At 38.9% G+C, this 17,123-nt stretch overlaps 1 protein-coding gene across 4 annotated transcripts in view; it reads left to right on the plus strand.

Moving 5' to 3' along the window:
• The window catches only part of LOC125106237 (inositol 1,4,5-triphosphate receptor associated 2-like), an 88,854-nt gene that overhangs the window by 38,113 nt on the left and 33,618 nt on the right, over positions 1–17,123 (plus strand). For 3 of the 4 annotated variants that reach the window (XM_047739988.1, XM_047739989.1, XM_047739991.1), the window contains exons 13-19: positions 1,319–1,433; positions 1,889–2,051; positions 9,170–9,231; positions 10,550–10,630; positions 11,405–11,501; positions 13,503–13,650; positions 14,462–14,543. In XM_047739988.1, the coding sequence (XP_047595944.1) occupies positions 1,319–1,433; positions 1,889–2,051; positions 9,170–9,231; positions 10,550–10,630; positions 11,405–11,501; positions 13,503–13,650; positions 14,462–14,543 (748 nt within the window). Of the gene's footprint in view, positions 1–1,318; positions 1,434–1,888; positions 2,052–9,169; positions 9,232–10,549; positions 10,631–11,404; positions 11,502–13,502; positions 13,651–14,461; positions 14,544–17,123 lie in introns of those variants that run through there. The other variant, XM_047739990.1, reaches the window with a different exon arrangement.

Genomic DNA, 17,123 nt, shown 5'->3' on the forward strand with positions numbered 1-17,123 from the left:
GGACAAATATGTCATGATACCACTTCTATGAGGTAACTACAATAGTCAGACTCAGAGAAGCAGAAAGTAGAATGGTGGTTTCCAGGAACTAGAAGAGGGGGAAATGGAGAGTTGCAGTTTAAAGGGTATAAAGCTTCAGTTATGCAAGATGACTAAATTCTAGAGATCTTCTGTACCACATTGTGTCTAGAGTTAACGATATTATACACTTAAACGTGTATTGAGGGGGTAGATCTCATGTTAAATGTTCTTACCATATTTAAAACAAGAGACTGGCTATAAGGGCTCCGTAGGCTGTTTGTTTAGGTAGTTTTTTAATTTTTGTTTAGGATTTTGGTTGCTAGTTTACCATGATGGTAAGCATTCTGCATGACCATCCTTGTCTCTTGTGTGGTTTGTCTTATAGTTAGGGCTATCTATGCCAATATACCAAAAGATTCTGACTGTGTTAATGTTTGAGAGGCATGCACAAGGCCTAAATCTGACAACGTCTTCCTCATTGCTTTGAAGCTCCCGAAGTTAATCATCCTTTTGAGCTAAAGATACGACCCTTATTCTGGTCAAGTCGTTTCCAGATAGTCATTGATATATTGATACCTAGCATGATTTATAATAATCTCATCAGCTAACTGAGAGCAAGTGCATTTTAATAAATTTTGGAAGATTAGAGTTGGATTTGCAAGAGAGGTAATATAGCAACACTAAGATTTGGAGTGAAGAAGAAAGGGTGGGGGAGTCAAGTTTTCAGTCAAATTTTCAGAAATACTAACATCTAGTGTTCCATCTGTGCTTGGGGCAGTCCTTTCTGTGCTTACAATTTAGCATGATTGACAGCCCTTAAAGAGAAAAGGCCACAGTCATGACCCAAAACTCTTATTTCCTTTCTTTTTTTTTCTTTTCCCTCATCTTTTCCTTTCTTTTTCTGAAACCGCTAGCTAGCTATGATATGTAAATACTGCACCCTGTCACAGTGACCTCATTTCCGTACCATCTTCTAAGCACTTGGTGACTGATGCTAATTACTCTGATGAATGTAGCCAGTGGGAAACTGAATATCCCAGTGTAAAAGAGGAGACCAAATGCTCTGGTCTGTAAAGTGAGAGTACCAGCCAACAGATCAATACGATTGCTTTGATTAAAGTTCCCTATTTGTTAAGCATGTATATGTTTGTAAATACTTTCACTTTTTCCTCTGATCTCTGAGGAAGTGCTTTAAGTTTGAATTTGTCAGAACTTCCCAGGGGTGACTCTCAGTTGAAATGTCACTGACAGCTTGTGGTTTGGACTTTTTTTTTTTTTTTTTTTTTTTAAACTCCAGGCAGAATCAAACAGAAGCGCTTGAACAAGTGCAAGGAGATGCTGTCAAGCAGGAAGCTGTTGTTAGGAAGAAAGTCCAAGGAACCAGCCAATGGCCAGAGGACAGAGCGGAGCAGGTAGGGTAGCCTGTGACTACTTTATATTCAAGGGGAAGTTTCCTCAGATGTTCTTGAAACCACGAAGTAAAAAATGGAGGAGGAACAGAAAAAAAAAAAAAAAAAAAAAAAAAAAAACCCGAAGAGGAACTGTGAAGTTCAGTCCCCGGCGACCAGCAGTGAGCGGAGGAAGTACAGGGGGAGTTGTAAAAGAGGCGGTGTCAACAGCCTGCTGAGGAAAGAGGCATCTTTGCAGAAAGAGGCAACTTGACATATCAGGACTTTTACCGCTGTAGAGATAGCTCCGGTATACAAAGCCCATGCAAACACAGAATTGCAGAAGTTCAGTAGAGGCTTATCACTTCCCTGAGAAGAAAAGCACATTTTCAGTTTCGTGTGCATACTACCAGGGGACGCTCCATTGCTTTCTTTCCCTGCCACCCTGCTAAAATCCAGTATTAACCGTATGTGTCCAGGTTGAGGATCGAGATCCGGCAGCCCACTCAGCCGGTGACAAAGCGAAGTCTTTGCTGCATGAATTAGAGGAAGCAATTTTGGAACAACGGAATCTCCAGGCTATAAATACCGAGTTGGTGAGCACTTGCCAGACACTTGAGCAGAAGACGAGAAAACTGAAAAGTGAGTAGCAAATATGTGTTATGTCCCAATTCAGTCCACTCGGAGGTGAGGCAAAAAGACTACAGCCATTTTTGTAGATGACAGCTGCTGTGTTAATACCCACATCTATGACAATAAAATGGTTCCAGAAAGCAGTATCGTGGGCTTCCAGAAAGGCTTGCCTACTGTCCGAGTAGGCTGCTTTAATGGCTAACTTTCCCTTTCAGTTTTTTTTTTTTTTTTATTATGAGCTGGATTTGTCTATGACCGTTACTTCTTTAAAAACTAAAGTTCTCAATATCTGTAAAAGTAAACAAGGAAGGAAAAAATCTTACATGCGTGGGATTTTTGAACTCGCAAATGGCTTACCTATCCTACCCCGATTTTATTAGCTAGCTTGTACCCATTGAATGGTAGAAAAGGACCTGCCCCTCTATTTTCTTTTACATAGTAATTTTAGGGGTGGGCAAAATACTTACAAATTCAGTGTATCAAAATATTAAATATGTGAAAGCCCTTTTTAAATTTTAATCTGCTCTTTACATATATATTTTGCTTTAAAAATTGGAATATTGGTCATTTTTCTGTATTACCTGAAAGTAAGTGTTTACTAAGGATTTAGGTGAAAAGACAATTGTCAAATGACAGATGTCAGATTACTCCGTAGTGAGTTTTATTCTGGAAACATAATTGGGTCAAAATAAAGCTTGCTTTTTGCTTTTATTCGGCCAGCTTCTTGTTCTAGCTGTCCTAGATGATCTTTTTAGACGAAATTATTAATTTGGGTAACAAACAAGTGAATTATCAGCTTACGCTAAGCTAGAGAAGGAGATTTTCAGACCTGGGTTTGTTTTGGATTTATTGTACTGTTCGTACTGCTATCTGAGAATGCTGTTCAAAAGTTTAAATGAGGGGCGCCTGGGTGGCTCAGTGGGTTAAGCCGCTGCCTTCGGCTCAGGTCATGATCCCAGGTCCTGGGTTCGAGCCCCACATCGGGCTTTCTGCTCAGCAGGGAGCCTGCTTCCTCCTCTCTCTCTGCCTGCCTCTCTGCCTACTTGTGATTTCTCTCTGTCAAATAAATAAAATCTTTAAAAAAAAAAAAGTTTAAATGACTTGCTAGTTCTAATGTAATAGTAATTATTCAATAATTTTAAGTACCAGTTTACTCTGTCAGTGTAAGGCTTTAAATTACATAATCTATACATTATTTTATGATTGCTCAGAGGGCACTGGAGAAGATTCCCTTGTGATCAGAAGTGTTCTTGTTGAGACACAAATAATAAGGCATTCCAGATTTGGTTTATGGTATGTTTGCTTTAGACACTGTTTTTAGAGGACTAATTTTTTGGGTTCAGTTATATTTATCTTTGATTAAGTCAACATTATACCCCATAGTTTATAAAACTAAGAATTTATCTCCTCCTACTACTCCCCCCACCCTAACTTCGCCTTTGATTTCCTTTCAATACCTTCTTGGAAGAGTCAACTTTTGTAACTTATCCCAAAATATACATTCTTGATATAACGAAGTTGCTATTGTCTTCCCACTTCATTGGTCCAAATACTACTGAAAGCTATCCTGGGTTGTATGCATATGTTTTTTGGTTTTTTTTTTTTTCCTGGCTGGATAAAGTAGAGTGGATGCCTACTTTCTGTCTTGAGTTGCTCACAACCTGCCTGGGTTTTTTTGTTTGTTTTTTTGTTTTGTTTTGTTTTGTTTTGTTTTCTTGTTTGTATCTTTTGCTGCCCATAGAAGGCATACACATCAGGATTTTGTTCTGAAGACCATTTGCTTATGAGGATTTTTCTAACAATGCCCTTAAAAATCAACCTTTGCAACAAGGGAAATTTAGGTGGCACATATTTTTTAAATGTTCTGCGGAGCAGATTTTCCAGATAGACTGTGAATAAATGTCAGCGAGGTAGGACAGTTATCACATAAACACATCCTGGCACATTCCACCATTACCACTGTCACCACATGCTGTTTGAATTCTGAGTCAGACGTTTGAATTCTGAGTCAGAAAATAAAAATATTTAAATCAACTTAGTTCTTCTGAAACTTTCTGGTTAGCTTACTACATTTATTAAGTGTTTAAGGCAATGGCTTTTTGTCGCATCTAAGAATGGTTCCTTAGCAAATTGGGTGGGGATTCAGTGATTGTGTCCAAATGTTCAGGTCAATGACAGGGTTCATGAACTGGAATTAGGAAGTTGTTCATGACATTTGAATAGAAATCCTGAACCTAATGTTGAAAAAGTAATGTCTAAGTTTTCAGGGGCTGCCAGGATTGGACTGATTTATGAGCTTATAAGTGAACACACCAGCCTCCGTGACATGTGCCCTTAGAACTGCTGGGTTTCTTGAATGGTTACCTATATATTTTCTTTCTTCTGCTCCTTACCTACGTATATATCTAAGTATCTTGTTAACAAAGGCAATCCTAGGTATATAAATGGATGTTTGTTTTGAAAAGGAAGCCAAAAGTCTTCTTAGATCTAGGGTATTTACCTAACATATTAGAGTGGATCTAATGAAACACCGACCACTTAATCTAGTATAGACTATCACCTCTTTATAGTTCATCCTCTTTTTACCCCGTCCAACATGAAATCTTCATTGAGTCCCTGATTTAATAAGCAAGGAGGCAACTGATTACCTTTAGAAACTATAAATATTTCCTTGGCAGGAGAGCCTGAGCAGCTCCTGTATATCATAACTCCTTATCTGAACCTAGTATCTGTATCAACTTTAGAGAAGGCTTTCACCTAGATGATCTCTCTGGGAGCTGTCTTCTAACTTGCTGTCCTTAGCATGGAGCGGTTGGGGTGTGGGACAGATAAGAGCCTCAGGGCTTTGAAGATGGCCATGTGTCTTGAGGCAGTCAGTACACAAGAGGGACATGAGACAAGAAAGGGGGGTTGAGGTGATTGAGGCACTCAAAGATAGGAACAACCCCAAATCATCTCTTGCACAGCAACTCTGATGGGATGGGGGCCTAAATTTTCCCAAATGTAGGAGGCAGAAATGGATGACATAATCTAGGAGGCAGTATAGCCTAATGATTAAGAGCGTGGTATTTGAACCTAAAGGAACCGATGTTCTGATTCTAAGACAAAAGCGAAACTAGATAAAGTTAGGCAAATCTCTTTACCTCTTTGAGTGTCAGTATCTGCTTCCAGAAAGCGCAGTAGTTAATTTATAAATAACAGATGTGAAACAATAGCTAGTGCTCGGGAGAGTCTGTTTGGCTAGAGCACGTTTCTGCCGCGTCCATTCTCATTTGCCTTTAGCCAATGGGTAATGACCTGATTGCAATATGGAAGTTGTATCATTTCATTCACGATTTTCCTAGGAATAGGGTCTGGCTTGGTGGGAGAACTAGAACCTTCAGCACGGAAGGAGAGAGTGTTCGGCTTGGCTGCTGACAAGCAGGAGGAGGCCTTTTAGCTTTATTTTAAAATTACAAACGAGTGTCTCCACCTGGGCGTCCTCCCCCAGAGAAGAGCCACCCAGCCTTGTGGAGCTCTAGCTGGTGGCAGACGGTACTCCCCGCTGCGTTCACTTTAGCAATCCCACTCCCTGAGTTCCACGTCCATCTGCATTTCCTTAGCATCCCACCAGCGCTGTGCCATTTAAATGTCACCAGAATCTCCATGCTTTTGTTATTGTGCATTTCTGTTACCCTGTGAAGCTGCCTTTGGTCATTTTAAGAGGCATGTCTCCATGATCCAAGTTCTCTTCTGAGGCACTAATAATTTATAATTTTGTTTGTTAGTGCTCTGGTTACATGTTGCACATACATTTTTGATGGTCTCTTCCTAACCTGAGTTCATCTCATAAACTCTTTTTTTTTTGTTCTTGTAATTTTTTAAAAAACAAGTTCTTTTAAAAAAATTGATGCATAATTAACATATCATGAAATGTTCAGATATTAAGTGTATTTTTTTAAGATTTTATTTATTTATTAGAGAAAGCAAAAGCAGGGGGAGTGGGAGAGGGAGAAGCAGGCTCCCCACTGAGTAGGGATCCTGACACAGGGCTTTTTCTGGGACCCTGGGATCATGACCTGGGCTGAAGGCAGAGGCCTAACTGACTGAGCCACCCAGGCACCACCTGAAGTATATTGTTTACAAATGCACATTGAAACACAGAACTGTAACCCCACAAAGTTCCCTGTGTTACTTTCCAGTCACTGCCATTCCCCCACCTCCACCACTATAAGGATCTACCTCTGATCTGATTTTTATCACCGATGGGTTAGTTTAGCTTCTAGAATTGAGATATAAAATATGTACTTCTGTGTTTTTGTCTTCTTTCCCTCATAATATTTATCTTAATATTTTGTATTTATTAGTGGCATGCCTTTTTCATGATAGAGTCATATTTCTTTGTATGAATGGTTCCATAGTTCGGTTATCTTTTCTCCTATTATTGGACATCTAAATTATTTGCAATTTGGGGTTGTTATGGAGCAAGCTGTTATGAACGTCTGCGTATGGGTCTTTGTGTGGACATATGTTGTTCCCTAACCTGGGATAAAGATCTATGAGCAGAGTTTTTAGGGCATAGTGCAGCTGTAACTAAGAAACTGCCAGTTTTCCATAGGGTCAGTAACATTTCACACTCCTACCAGCAGTGTGTGGGAGTTCCGGTTTCTCTACAGCATCAGTGCTTGGTGGTGTCAGTCTTTTCCATTTTTGTCACTCTTCTGGGTATCTTCCTGTGATTTTCATTTGTTGTGCCGACTGACTATTGTAAATCTTCTTTGTGAAGTCGTTAAGTCTTTTTTTTTTTTTTTAAGATTTTATTTATTTATGACAGAGATAGCAAGAGAGAGAACACAAGCACAGGGGAGCTGGAGAGGAAGTAGGAGGATCCACGCTAAACAGAGAGCCCGATAGGGGACTTGATCCCAAGACACTGGGATCATGACTTGAGCCGAAGGCAGATGCTTAACAGCTGAGCCATCCAGGCTCGCCTGAAATATCTAAATCTTTTGCCCATTTTCAAATTGGGACATTTGTCCTTCTGTCTTTGGTTGTACAATTTCTTTACATATTTTGGATACAAGTCCTTTGACAGATATATGTATTGTGAATTATTTTCTCCTGGTCTCTGATTTTCAGTGAAACTTAATTTTTTTTGAATACATAGTTTTATAGAACATAACACATCCATTGTGTTATAAAAGTTCACGTTCCATAAATGTCAGCCATCATTGATAGCATTATTATTGCACTGATACTAAAGTTTTAATTATCAACAGCCAATTAATTGTAGGGCCTTTGCCTGACAGTCTCATTGCATAGTCATTTGGACAGTTGTTTTATCTCCGCTTCCTTCGAAGACAGTGTATCCAAGACACCCGGTCCCATCCTATGTCGCAGATGGCAACAGCGGGGGATGTAGTGGCCATTGTTTCATTTGTTTCCATGTAAAATCTAAATGTCTTAGAGACATGGCAGGTCCAACTCCAAACACATAAAAAAGAATGCAAAGGTGAATGCAAATTAGGCTCATAAGGCAATGTATTTTGCCTCATGGAACATATGGAAATTGTTGCTACACGTTGCACAAAACATCTGTTGAAACAAGGTTTACGATTTAAATGTTTTGAGATGGACTAGTCCTAAAACCCAAGATTGCCTGGTGGGAAAGCAGATGGGCAATTTAGATAGTCTTATACTAATTCATTATTTCTTCTGAAATACAAGCCTATTTGGAAATCCACAGAGAGTGTCTTGGAGATACACAACCTTTACAAACATAATGGTCACTTCTGAGAGGTTTGGTTGCTGTTGCTTAGTTGCTGTTGCTTAGGTCGGGAGAAGGATTTATTTAATACAGTTAAAAGAGAATTTTCTAAAACTGATTCTTTTACTAGAGTTTTAAGTATTAAAAATTAATTACTTAAATATGTTAGAAATTTTTAAATAAGTATTTTCCTCCTAGTGGGCTTAGTAACACCAAGTGAAGCTTAGTTGTGAAATAAGTTATTTTTACAAAAAAAATTCTTACAAAATAGAATTTCACATGGTAATTTTCAATATAATTGAAGCTTTTTAAGCCTTTTTTCTTAGAAAAAAATTTTGTTAGATTATGTACTTTTTCACATATATTAGTATTATTTTAATGGCTCAGAATTTTTCAGTCTATTGAGATAGAAAACTGTATGTTTTGGACACCAGAGTATTTGCTGTTAATTTTCCTAAATGGTAGCTATTAATATGTCTCCATCTAGCAGAGCTTCCTACCCTCCTGTAATTTTTGTTTTTAATCATCTGTGGGTTGAGAAGGCAGTCAGAGCTTGTCAGAATCATGTATTAATTCAGAGCCTACTGTACGAGTGGAAGTGTGAGGAATTGCCACAGGAATAAAGGCCATGAATATCAACATCTATTTTGATGCACAAGATTTGGGCCTATTTTCTGGTTCTTGTCTATATTTTAAAGAGTGTAGATTGTCAGGTAAGTGATATGTACCTGTGTAACTCAAAAAGTTAAAAAGATTTTTTTTTCCCCTCATTTCTGTTACTCCAGAGATGAAAAAATGGAAGTTACTGGGAGGCAGATTTCAGTGAAGTAGAAAGACAAACATTTTTAATTTCATGAAAAAGTACACTGAATTGAGTCTCATCCTGTGAGTCTGATCCCAGCATGACTAACCAGTTATCACTGAAATCCACTGGACAACAGTGTTCTTGTCATCTCAGACCTACCCGTAGGCTTCTGGAATCACAGGGCTCTGATTCTAGGGGTTGCCATCCCTCACTCACAGCTCATGCAGAGGCTTCTGGGAGAGAGGATTTCTACATTCTAGGCAGTTGGACTGAATGACCTCTGAGGTGTATTACTGTGTTAAGGTGGAATCGTTCTGACTTCTAGAGGACATCTCTCACATCTGTGGAGGGGAATTTGGAATGCCCAGCGGGGATCATGGGTTAGCTGCTCTAGCCTTTGTTCTGCTCTTCCATTCCCACCAGACATGAGTTGAGAACGTCATTCTCAGAAGTCACTGCTTTCTCTCTCCCTTCCTCAGAGCCCAAATTTAAAGCTCTTAAAAGTTTATGAGAGGAACTGAGGGAAAATGGGGTTACAAACTATCCTATTAAGCTGGTTATGAATTCTCTTTCTAGCAACAACTGAGTCACTGAGAAAGAAGTTAATTAAAGGACACCTCCATGGCTTGTTATTTCAGGTAAAAAAAAAAAAATCTTGTGATATGTATTTACTATGGGGAAGAGGTCCAATTTGTGTAAAGTTTTGAAGCCAATTTATAATAGATAATCATTTTAATCATAAAATTAAATAACCAACTTGGAAGAAAATGCTCTGGTGGACTTTGTTCTCTTCTGCACTGTGAAAGCATTTAACAAAACAAGAGTGGGGGTCTCATTAGTGAATAGCTCCTAAGAACATCTTTCAAAGAGAAAGCGTTTCAGAATTTACTGTACCTATTAGCAAAGGGCCAGTGTTTTAGTCTTAGGCACATCCTTTTTGATACTCTTGAATATGTACTGTTAGATGGGCTGGGATGGTTCCTGCATCTTTTTTCTCCTATTTATTTTTTTGGTTTGTGTGTGTGTGTGTTTTTAAGAAGATTTTACTTATTTGAGAGAGAGAGCACACAAGCAGGGGGAGTGGGAGAGGGAGAGGGATAAGTAGGCTCCATGCTGAGCAAGGAGCTTGGCTCAGGGTTTGACCCTGGGATCATGACCTGAGCCAAAGGTAGACACTTAACCAACTGAGCCACCCAGGCACCCTTGTATTTGAATTAAACTTTTAACTCCTTCCTGTCTGGATATCTCAATATATCCATGGTAGAGTTCAATGTATTTCTTTCACTTTTACTACTTGGTGAATTTCTCCTTTTTGTTCATAAATGAGGAACATAAGGAACAGTAAGGTTGGCACTGATGGCGGGGACTGGAGAAGGGATGAAAGAAGGGTGGTGTCTGCGTGTATCTGTTCCCAAGGCATAATGCAGGCACATCTGTTTAAGTAGGAAAAAAAAAATTATGCATGTGGGAGATTAGGCCAGGCAGAGTGCCTAAAAAGCCCCCTACAGTAAATTGAAGTGGAAAAAACCTCCACATCTAAATATGCTTTAATCTTACCAGGAACACCGATACAATTTTCTATAATGTAATAGTGATAGGTATGTTTCTACCTCTTGGACTAAGGCCACAATTTGATTGCTATGAGATTCTCAGAGGCACCATTTTCACTACACTGAGCTGTCTCCAGACAACCTTCTTTGGCCTCTGCCTGAAGATTTCAGTGACAAACCTGTTGCATGTCCTGTCCCCAAACTTTGACTTTTATTCCTAGAACAAGGGGCAAAATGCAATAAAGCCTTTACCATTACAAGCCTGTTCCCTTAAACCCTTGACAGAATCGGCCAATACCACCCTCCTCAGGTAGCATCATATTTTCTCTTAAGTCTAATATGCTTTGTATCCTTGACGCTGTCGTCATTCTGCCTTTGAATATGCTCCACCATTTTCTCATGACAGAGCTGTTTAGATGAGGAATTTCCTCGTTGTGATCCCTTGTCCTGCACAGATGGAATTCAACAACCATTTCAAGAAAAACTGGTAAGTTTAAGCTTTTTGAAACAAGTTAAGTGCCAGTCGTGAATCACTACTATGTCAAAAAGGAAAGCGAAGCCCAGTGTGTATTACTAGTCTTAGAACTCTAAGCCAGACCACTTTTGGGAGATTATGAGATGAAACAATGAATACCTACTCTTTTTTTTTTTTTAACTTTTTTTTCTTTTGAGAGAGAGAGAACACAAGCAGGTGATGGGGGACAGAGTGAGAGAGTACTAAGCAGTCTCGAAGCCCAACACAGGGCTTGATTTCATGACCCTGAGACCATGACCTGAGCTGAAATCAAGAGTTGGACACTTAGCCCACTTAACCAACTGAGCCCCTCAGGTATCCCTTCCTATTCTTCTTCCTTGTCACACACATGCACAAAATGCCAGTAGATACTATGATACAGTGATACATTAAATTATTTGATTGTGGTATCATGAAGAAGTATTGTATAACTAAGCTTACCCATCACCTATACCTTTATCCTCAAGGCTTTTGCTTATATGACAGTATCGATTATTGGGAATTAGTACAATTCTGTTAAATTATCGAACTGTAATTTTTAATGAGAATTATACGTTACCCATAGGGTATAGCTTTCGATCAAAAGGTTGAAAGCTTTATTACTTGGGATCATTTATTTTCTTCTTGACTTCTCTCACAGGGTTATTTAGACCAGTGATATTCTTTCTACCTTTGGAGATGAAGATAATAGATAATGAAATATGTTATACCCTTTAGATAGCTAATACTATTTAATTTTCTGTTCAGAAGCAGTGTTGCCATAAACGATATAGTGGTCAAGAAGCAAGACTACATCGGACACTCCTGACCTTCATACATACGAGCTGGTATACACCTCTACTAGGTAAGCATGGATAGCCGCCCCCCCTTACACCCACCCTATCAGACATGGCTGAGGGTGAGGTTCTTTTTGAAATGGAAAGTCATTAATCACAAAATTATATTTGTACAGGAAAAGTTGTTGAATACTCAAATATTTATCCTTGAATTCTCTCAGTCAACTTCTGTTGGAGCACCTACTCTGTGCAAGGCCCCATATTTCTGTATAATAAAGAATAAATCCTAAAATAGCTCACAGATTATCAGGGAGGTTAGAATGGGCCCAGAGAAGTCAAAGAAGGCTTCATAGAAGAAGTGAGAGTTGAAGCAGGCCTTAAAAGATGGGTTGCATTTGGAATTACAAAAAGGATGGAAAAAGAGTTTTAGCTGGGGAGGACAAAATGAAACAGAAGAATGCAAAAGTCTCAAGTGTTTGAAGAAGAATCGAAGCTGGACAAGTCTTTTTTAGAATGAGTTTGGTTGTGATGCAGTAGAATGTAAGTTTGGAGCAGGTTGTGGGTCATATTGTGAACTATGACTCAGTGTCAGGTCAAGGAGAATGAATTTCATCTTAGGAAATGCTCATGGTAGTGACATCTCTCATCACAACCGAGATGTGGCTGAAAGCAAAAGTTAATGGCTGGTTCTGAAATGACCAAAAGACATGGGATGGTTTTCAAAATAAAGTTAAGAAGAAATAAAGAGCAAGTAGACTGATCTGTGGATCATTTCAACTAGAGAAGGGAAAACTACTACCACAACTAGTGGAACGGCCACTTTGCATCAATCAATAGCATACGACTTTACAGAGATATTTTACTCACACTAACCCAGGAATAATAACACAACCACAGTCTAGCAGTGCCTGCAGATGCCTGTTCTCTGCTCTTAATGTCACTATTACCTCATTTAATCCTTACCACATCCCTGCCAGAAGATGCTAATGTAAGATAAGAAGGATAAGGAAACAGAGGAATATTGACTTAGTGATTTGCCTAAGGTCACGTGTTACTTCACAAGCAAGTAAGCTAAGGCTCGGAGTGGTTGAGGTGCATATCCAAGAGCACACAACTAGTATGTGGCAGAACAAGGATTTGAACGAAAGCTTTCTGATGGACTCACAAGCCTCTGTTTTTTTCCTATTACTCTTTCCTATACTTGGAAAAAAACACCTAAGATGGTTTCCTCCAAAACTCATGGTCTGGGGGCACCTGGGTGGCTCAATGGGTTAAAGCCTCTGCCTTCAGCTCAGGTCGTGATCCTAGGATACTGGGATCGAGCCCCGCGTCAGGCTCTCTGCTCCATGGGGAGCCTGCTTCCCCTCCTCTCTCTCTGCTTGCCTCTCTGCCTACTTGTGATCTCTGTCAAGTAAATAAGTAAAATCTTAAAAAAACCAAACCAAACAAAAAAAAACATGTGGTCTGTTACCCTATTTCCTTTGTTTCTAATGGGTCCCCATCACCATGTCTGACCATTTTGTCTTCAGGAGTTGGTAAAGCTGTTTCTGTCAGGGGCAGACAGTAAATCCTCCAGGCTCTGGCGGCTGTGTGATTTTTGCAGCAACTACTTGGTATCACACATGCAGCCATGGAATGAATGAATGGGTGTGTCTGTGTTACAGGAGAACTTTATTTACAAAAACAGGCAGCTGGCTGTATTTTACCCTCTGGCTGCAGATTGTTGACCCCTCTAGCTGCTTTTAGGCAAGTATTTTCTGCCCTTTCCCCACTCTGCTTAAAAAAAAAAAAAAAAAAAAAGGCATTTTCACTTCATGTAACTAAGCATCAAGGAGGGGGAGGGTTAATAGAATTGAGTTGACTTCTGCTTTATATATACGTACATACATATATACATACACATATATATACACACACATATAATTTTATATATATGTATAATTTATATATTATTACATTTATTAAAACATAAATTTATTATATATAAAAATAAACATAAATATATGTGTATTTATTATCTAGTTTAAGCCAGAAATAAATTTTTGGTTTTATTCTTGGCTGTTCTGCAGATGTCTTGCATGTAGAGAGTCTCACAGCAATTCCAAGAGTGGAATTGACACTTCTCTCAGGTGTAGCCAAAAAAATCCAGGTTTCAAGTGAAAGGCCCAACTATGGAGAATTAGAGGATGGAGCTTTGGATGTGACTAGAAGACGCAAGTAAGTTAAACGAGCAGAATATACTTAGCCTGTTCTTCACAGGTGGCCTTTTTTTTTATTGCCTAGACTTTTTTTTAATTATTATTTTTATTAACATATCATGTATTACTTGCCCCAGGGGTATTGCCTAGACATTTAGTCAGTTAGACTTTTGTATCCTGAGACCATCATGTCTTTATTACGGAGTTCTTACAATGGAACTTCTGACTTTCTGAAAATTGGCAATTTTAAAACAAAGATACCTCTATAGTTTTCTTGAAGCGACTTTTCTTGTTCTTTGACTCCCCTAATGTCCATTCTAAAATGTAAAAGACAAATTAGGCTAGCGGAATGTTTCCCAGTTTTTAGGAATCTACTATCTACTGCTAAGTTAACTTGGGTCGGTTTTGAGCATATTCCTTCTTCCTCAAGGCTAATGAGCCTCTGCAAATCCCTGCCCACACCCGCCCTCTACCCAAGTTCCTCTGTGCTCACCTTTCTGAGTACGCAGACTGAACTTCCTTAGGAAACGTTTCAGAATGTCAGTAGAGTTTGTGCGCACTGTCCACTCCCATGAAATTTCCTTTCTGTATCAAGGGTAAGGAAGCAAGACTTTGAATTGCAAATTCTTTATTTTCATTTTTGGCCAGCTTCTCTATGGTTTGCGACCCCTCTCCGGTGGAGGTTGGTGCTCTCTTTCCTTGTATCTTATTAAAACCATGAGCTTAATTAGAAATTTGGTTAAGTTGGGACAGGGAAGGGAAGTATTTGATATCTGCCAAAATTCTCGGTCTTTCTCTCTGTAGTAAGGAACTTTGCTTTCTATTGTCAGGTGCCCAGGCCCTAAAGTTGGCCCCTACCTAGGATCAGATCTTTCCGGTTGCATCAGGATGAATAATGACCTAAGGATGGAAGTGAGCATTTGACTATATTTCTACTTTATTTTTAGTACTACTGTTATCCTGGTCATCTTCTATGAGGGGATGTGTGTGTGTGTGTGTGTGTGTGTGTGTGTGTGTGTGTGTGTGTATTTGAAGTATTATGGGCACTCTTACAGCAAGTATGAATCTTACACCACAAAACACAGATGACTGAGAAATGCCAACATTTGATGGCGAGAAATGCCAACATTTGATGGCAAGAAATTAAAATTCAGCCATTTGGGGGCTTTCTGTCCCTTCTGTAGTATAAACTCAAGGAAGCCAAAAGGAGATTTTTGGTGAAGTACACTGAAGATTTTGTTAAAGAGGCAGGTTGGTTTGGGACCTAAAATTCACTCATGACTCTAAGATGTCTTAGGTCTTATTGTCTCTCTAAGAATTGAAGCCAAGCCTAGGTAATATTTGATGTGCTTTTACTTTGTAAAAAGTCACAAAGTAGGGCAATACCCATAGAGTATTCATTGCTGCAGTCAGGTGCTAATCGTACTTCTCCACCTAAATTTAAAAAAAAAATAAAAGAGTAACACTGAATAACATATCATTTAGGCAAACTCTCCAGGTTATGGAGGTATGTGTGGAGTGCTTCCCTCAGTCTACAGCCTGAGCCTGGCCATAATTTTCTCAATCAAATGGAGCCCACAGTTCTGTTTCAGGATATAATAACCCGTCATTCTTCCTTTTTCTTTCATTGCTTAATTGAGCTATAATTCACATATTAAACAATTGGATTAATTAAATGTTTTTAAATAAATTCACAGAATTACACAGTCATCACCAAAATTAATTTTAGAACATTTTGATCATCCTAAAAAGAAGCCTCATGCTCATTGACAGTCTATCCCCATTCCCCCCATCCCAACCTCAGTCTGAGACAATCACTAATCTACTTTCTATCTCTTACACATTTGCCTAGTCTGGATATCTCCTATAAATGGAATAATATAATATGTAACCTCTTGTGACAGGCTTCATTCACTTGGTATAGTGTTTTCAAGGTTCCCCCATGTTGTAGCATGTATCAGTACTTCATTCCTTTTTATGACTGAATAGTATTCCAGTGTATGGATATACCACATTTTGTTGTATCACCCATCAGTTGATGGGCACTTGGGTTGTTAACATTTTTGGGCTACATGAATGATGTTACTATGAATGTTAGTGTATAAGATTTTGTGTACACATATTGGTATTCATTTGGGTATATACCTAGGAGTAGAATTCCTACATCATATGGTAACTCTACCATTTTGAGGACCTGTGAAACAAATTTCCAAAGTGCTTACCCCATTTTACATTCCCACAAGCAATGTATGAGTATTCCAGTTTCTCTAAATCCTTGTCAACATTTGTCTGTTTTTGTTTTGTTTTGTTTTTGTTTTTTAGGATTTTATTTATTTGACAGAGATCACAAGTAGGCAGAGAGGCAGGCAGAGAGAGAGAGGAGGAAGCAGGTTCCTTGCTGAACAGAGAGCCTGATGCAGGGCTCGATCCCAAGACCCTGAGATGATGACCTGAGCTGAAGGCAGAGGCTTTAACCCATTGAGGCATCCAGGCACCCCAGTTTTTGTTTTTGTTTTTAAATTATAGCCATCTTAACAGGTGTGAAGTAGTTTTGATGGTTTGGGTATGTTTTTCCCTAATGACAAATGATGTTGAACATCTTTTTGTGTTCTTGTCAGCCACGTGTACATCTTTGGAGCTATGTCTACCCAGATCTTTACCCATTTTAAAAAATGGGGTCCTTTTTACTACTGAGTTATGTGAATTATTTTTATTATTTCTCTCAAGTGTGTGTATCTGACATTTTTCTGTTCCTTAATACCCATCCTATTGAGTAGCTAAGAAAAGGAAAGAAAAAGGAAATGAATCTATTTTGCTATTACTTAGCAGTTCTTATAAAGTTTAATAAAGGAAGTTGGGTTAGGAAGCTTACAGGATGTTTGGTTATTAGTAATTCCCCTTTTATCTGGCACTGATTTCACCAACAAGGGGGAAGAAACAGGTATCAGTTGTGTACCTGGCACTTTGTAGGAAAGCATGTCCACATGCCATGTTATTAATCTTCTCCACAACTTTGGTAGGTATTCTCTGCTTTTATAGATGAGACAACGAAAGTTCAGAGAGGTTAAATAACTTATCCAAGATCATTCAACTGGTAACTAGCAAACATGGGATTCAAATTCAGGTTTGTCTCACTTCAAGGGATAAAACTTTCTCACAGCCCCTCTTAGAACAATGAATTTAGACCTTTCGATCATAATACTCATAATTACCTTGGAAGTCGTTTTTTTGGCTAAGAAATGTGCTATCTAAAAGGATCTCCTAATCCACTCTCATTAGGATATATGACAGGTTTTGTCTGTGGCCTTGACACTATTAAGAAACAGGAGCTAACAGACCATAATAGAAACTCCTGTCAACCTTCCCTGGGGAAATGTATGCACTCTCTGAGGTTTTCATGCTGTCTTCTGTGTCATTCTTCGAGAGTCTCCAGGAACTAGTCCGTTGGCTGTACTTGGTGGCTGAAAGCACCACTTCTCACCATTCCCTTCC

Source organism: Lutra lutra, chromosome 8 (genome assembly GCF_902655055.1).
Source record: "Lutra lutra chromosome 8, mLutLut1.2, whole genome shotgun sequence".
In the NCBI taxonomy this organism is placed as follows: domain Eukaryota; kingdom Metazoa; phylum Chordata; class Mammalia; order Carnivora; family Mustelidae; genus Lutra; species Lutra lutra.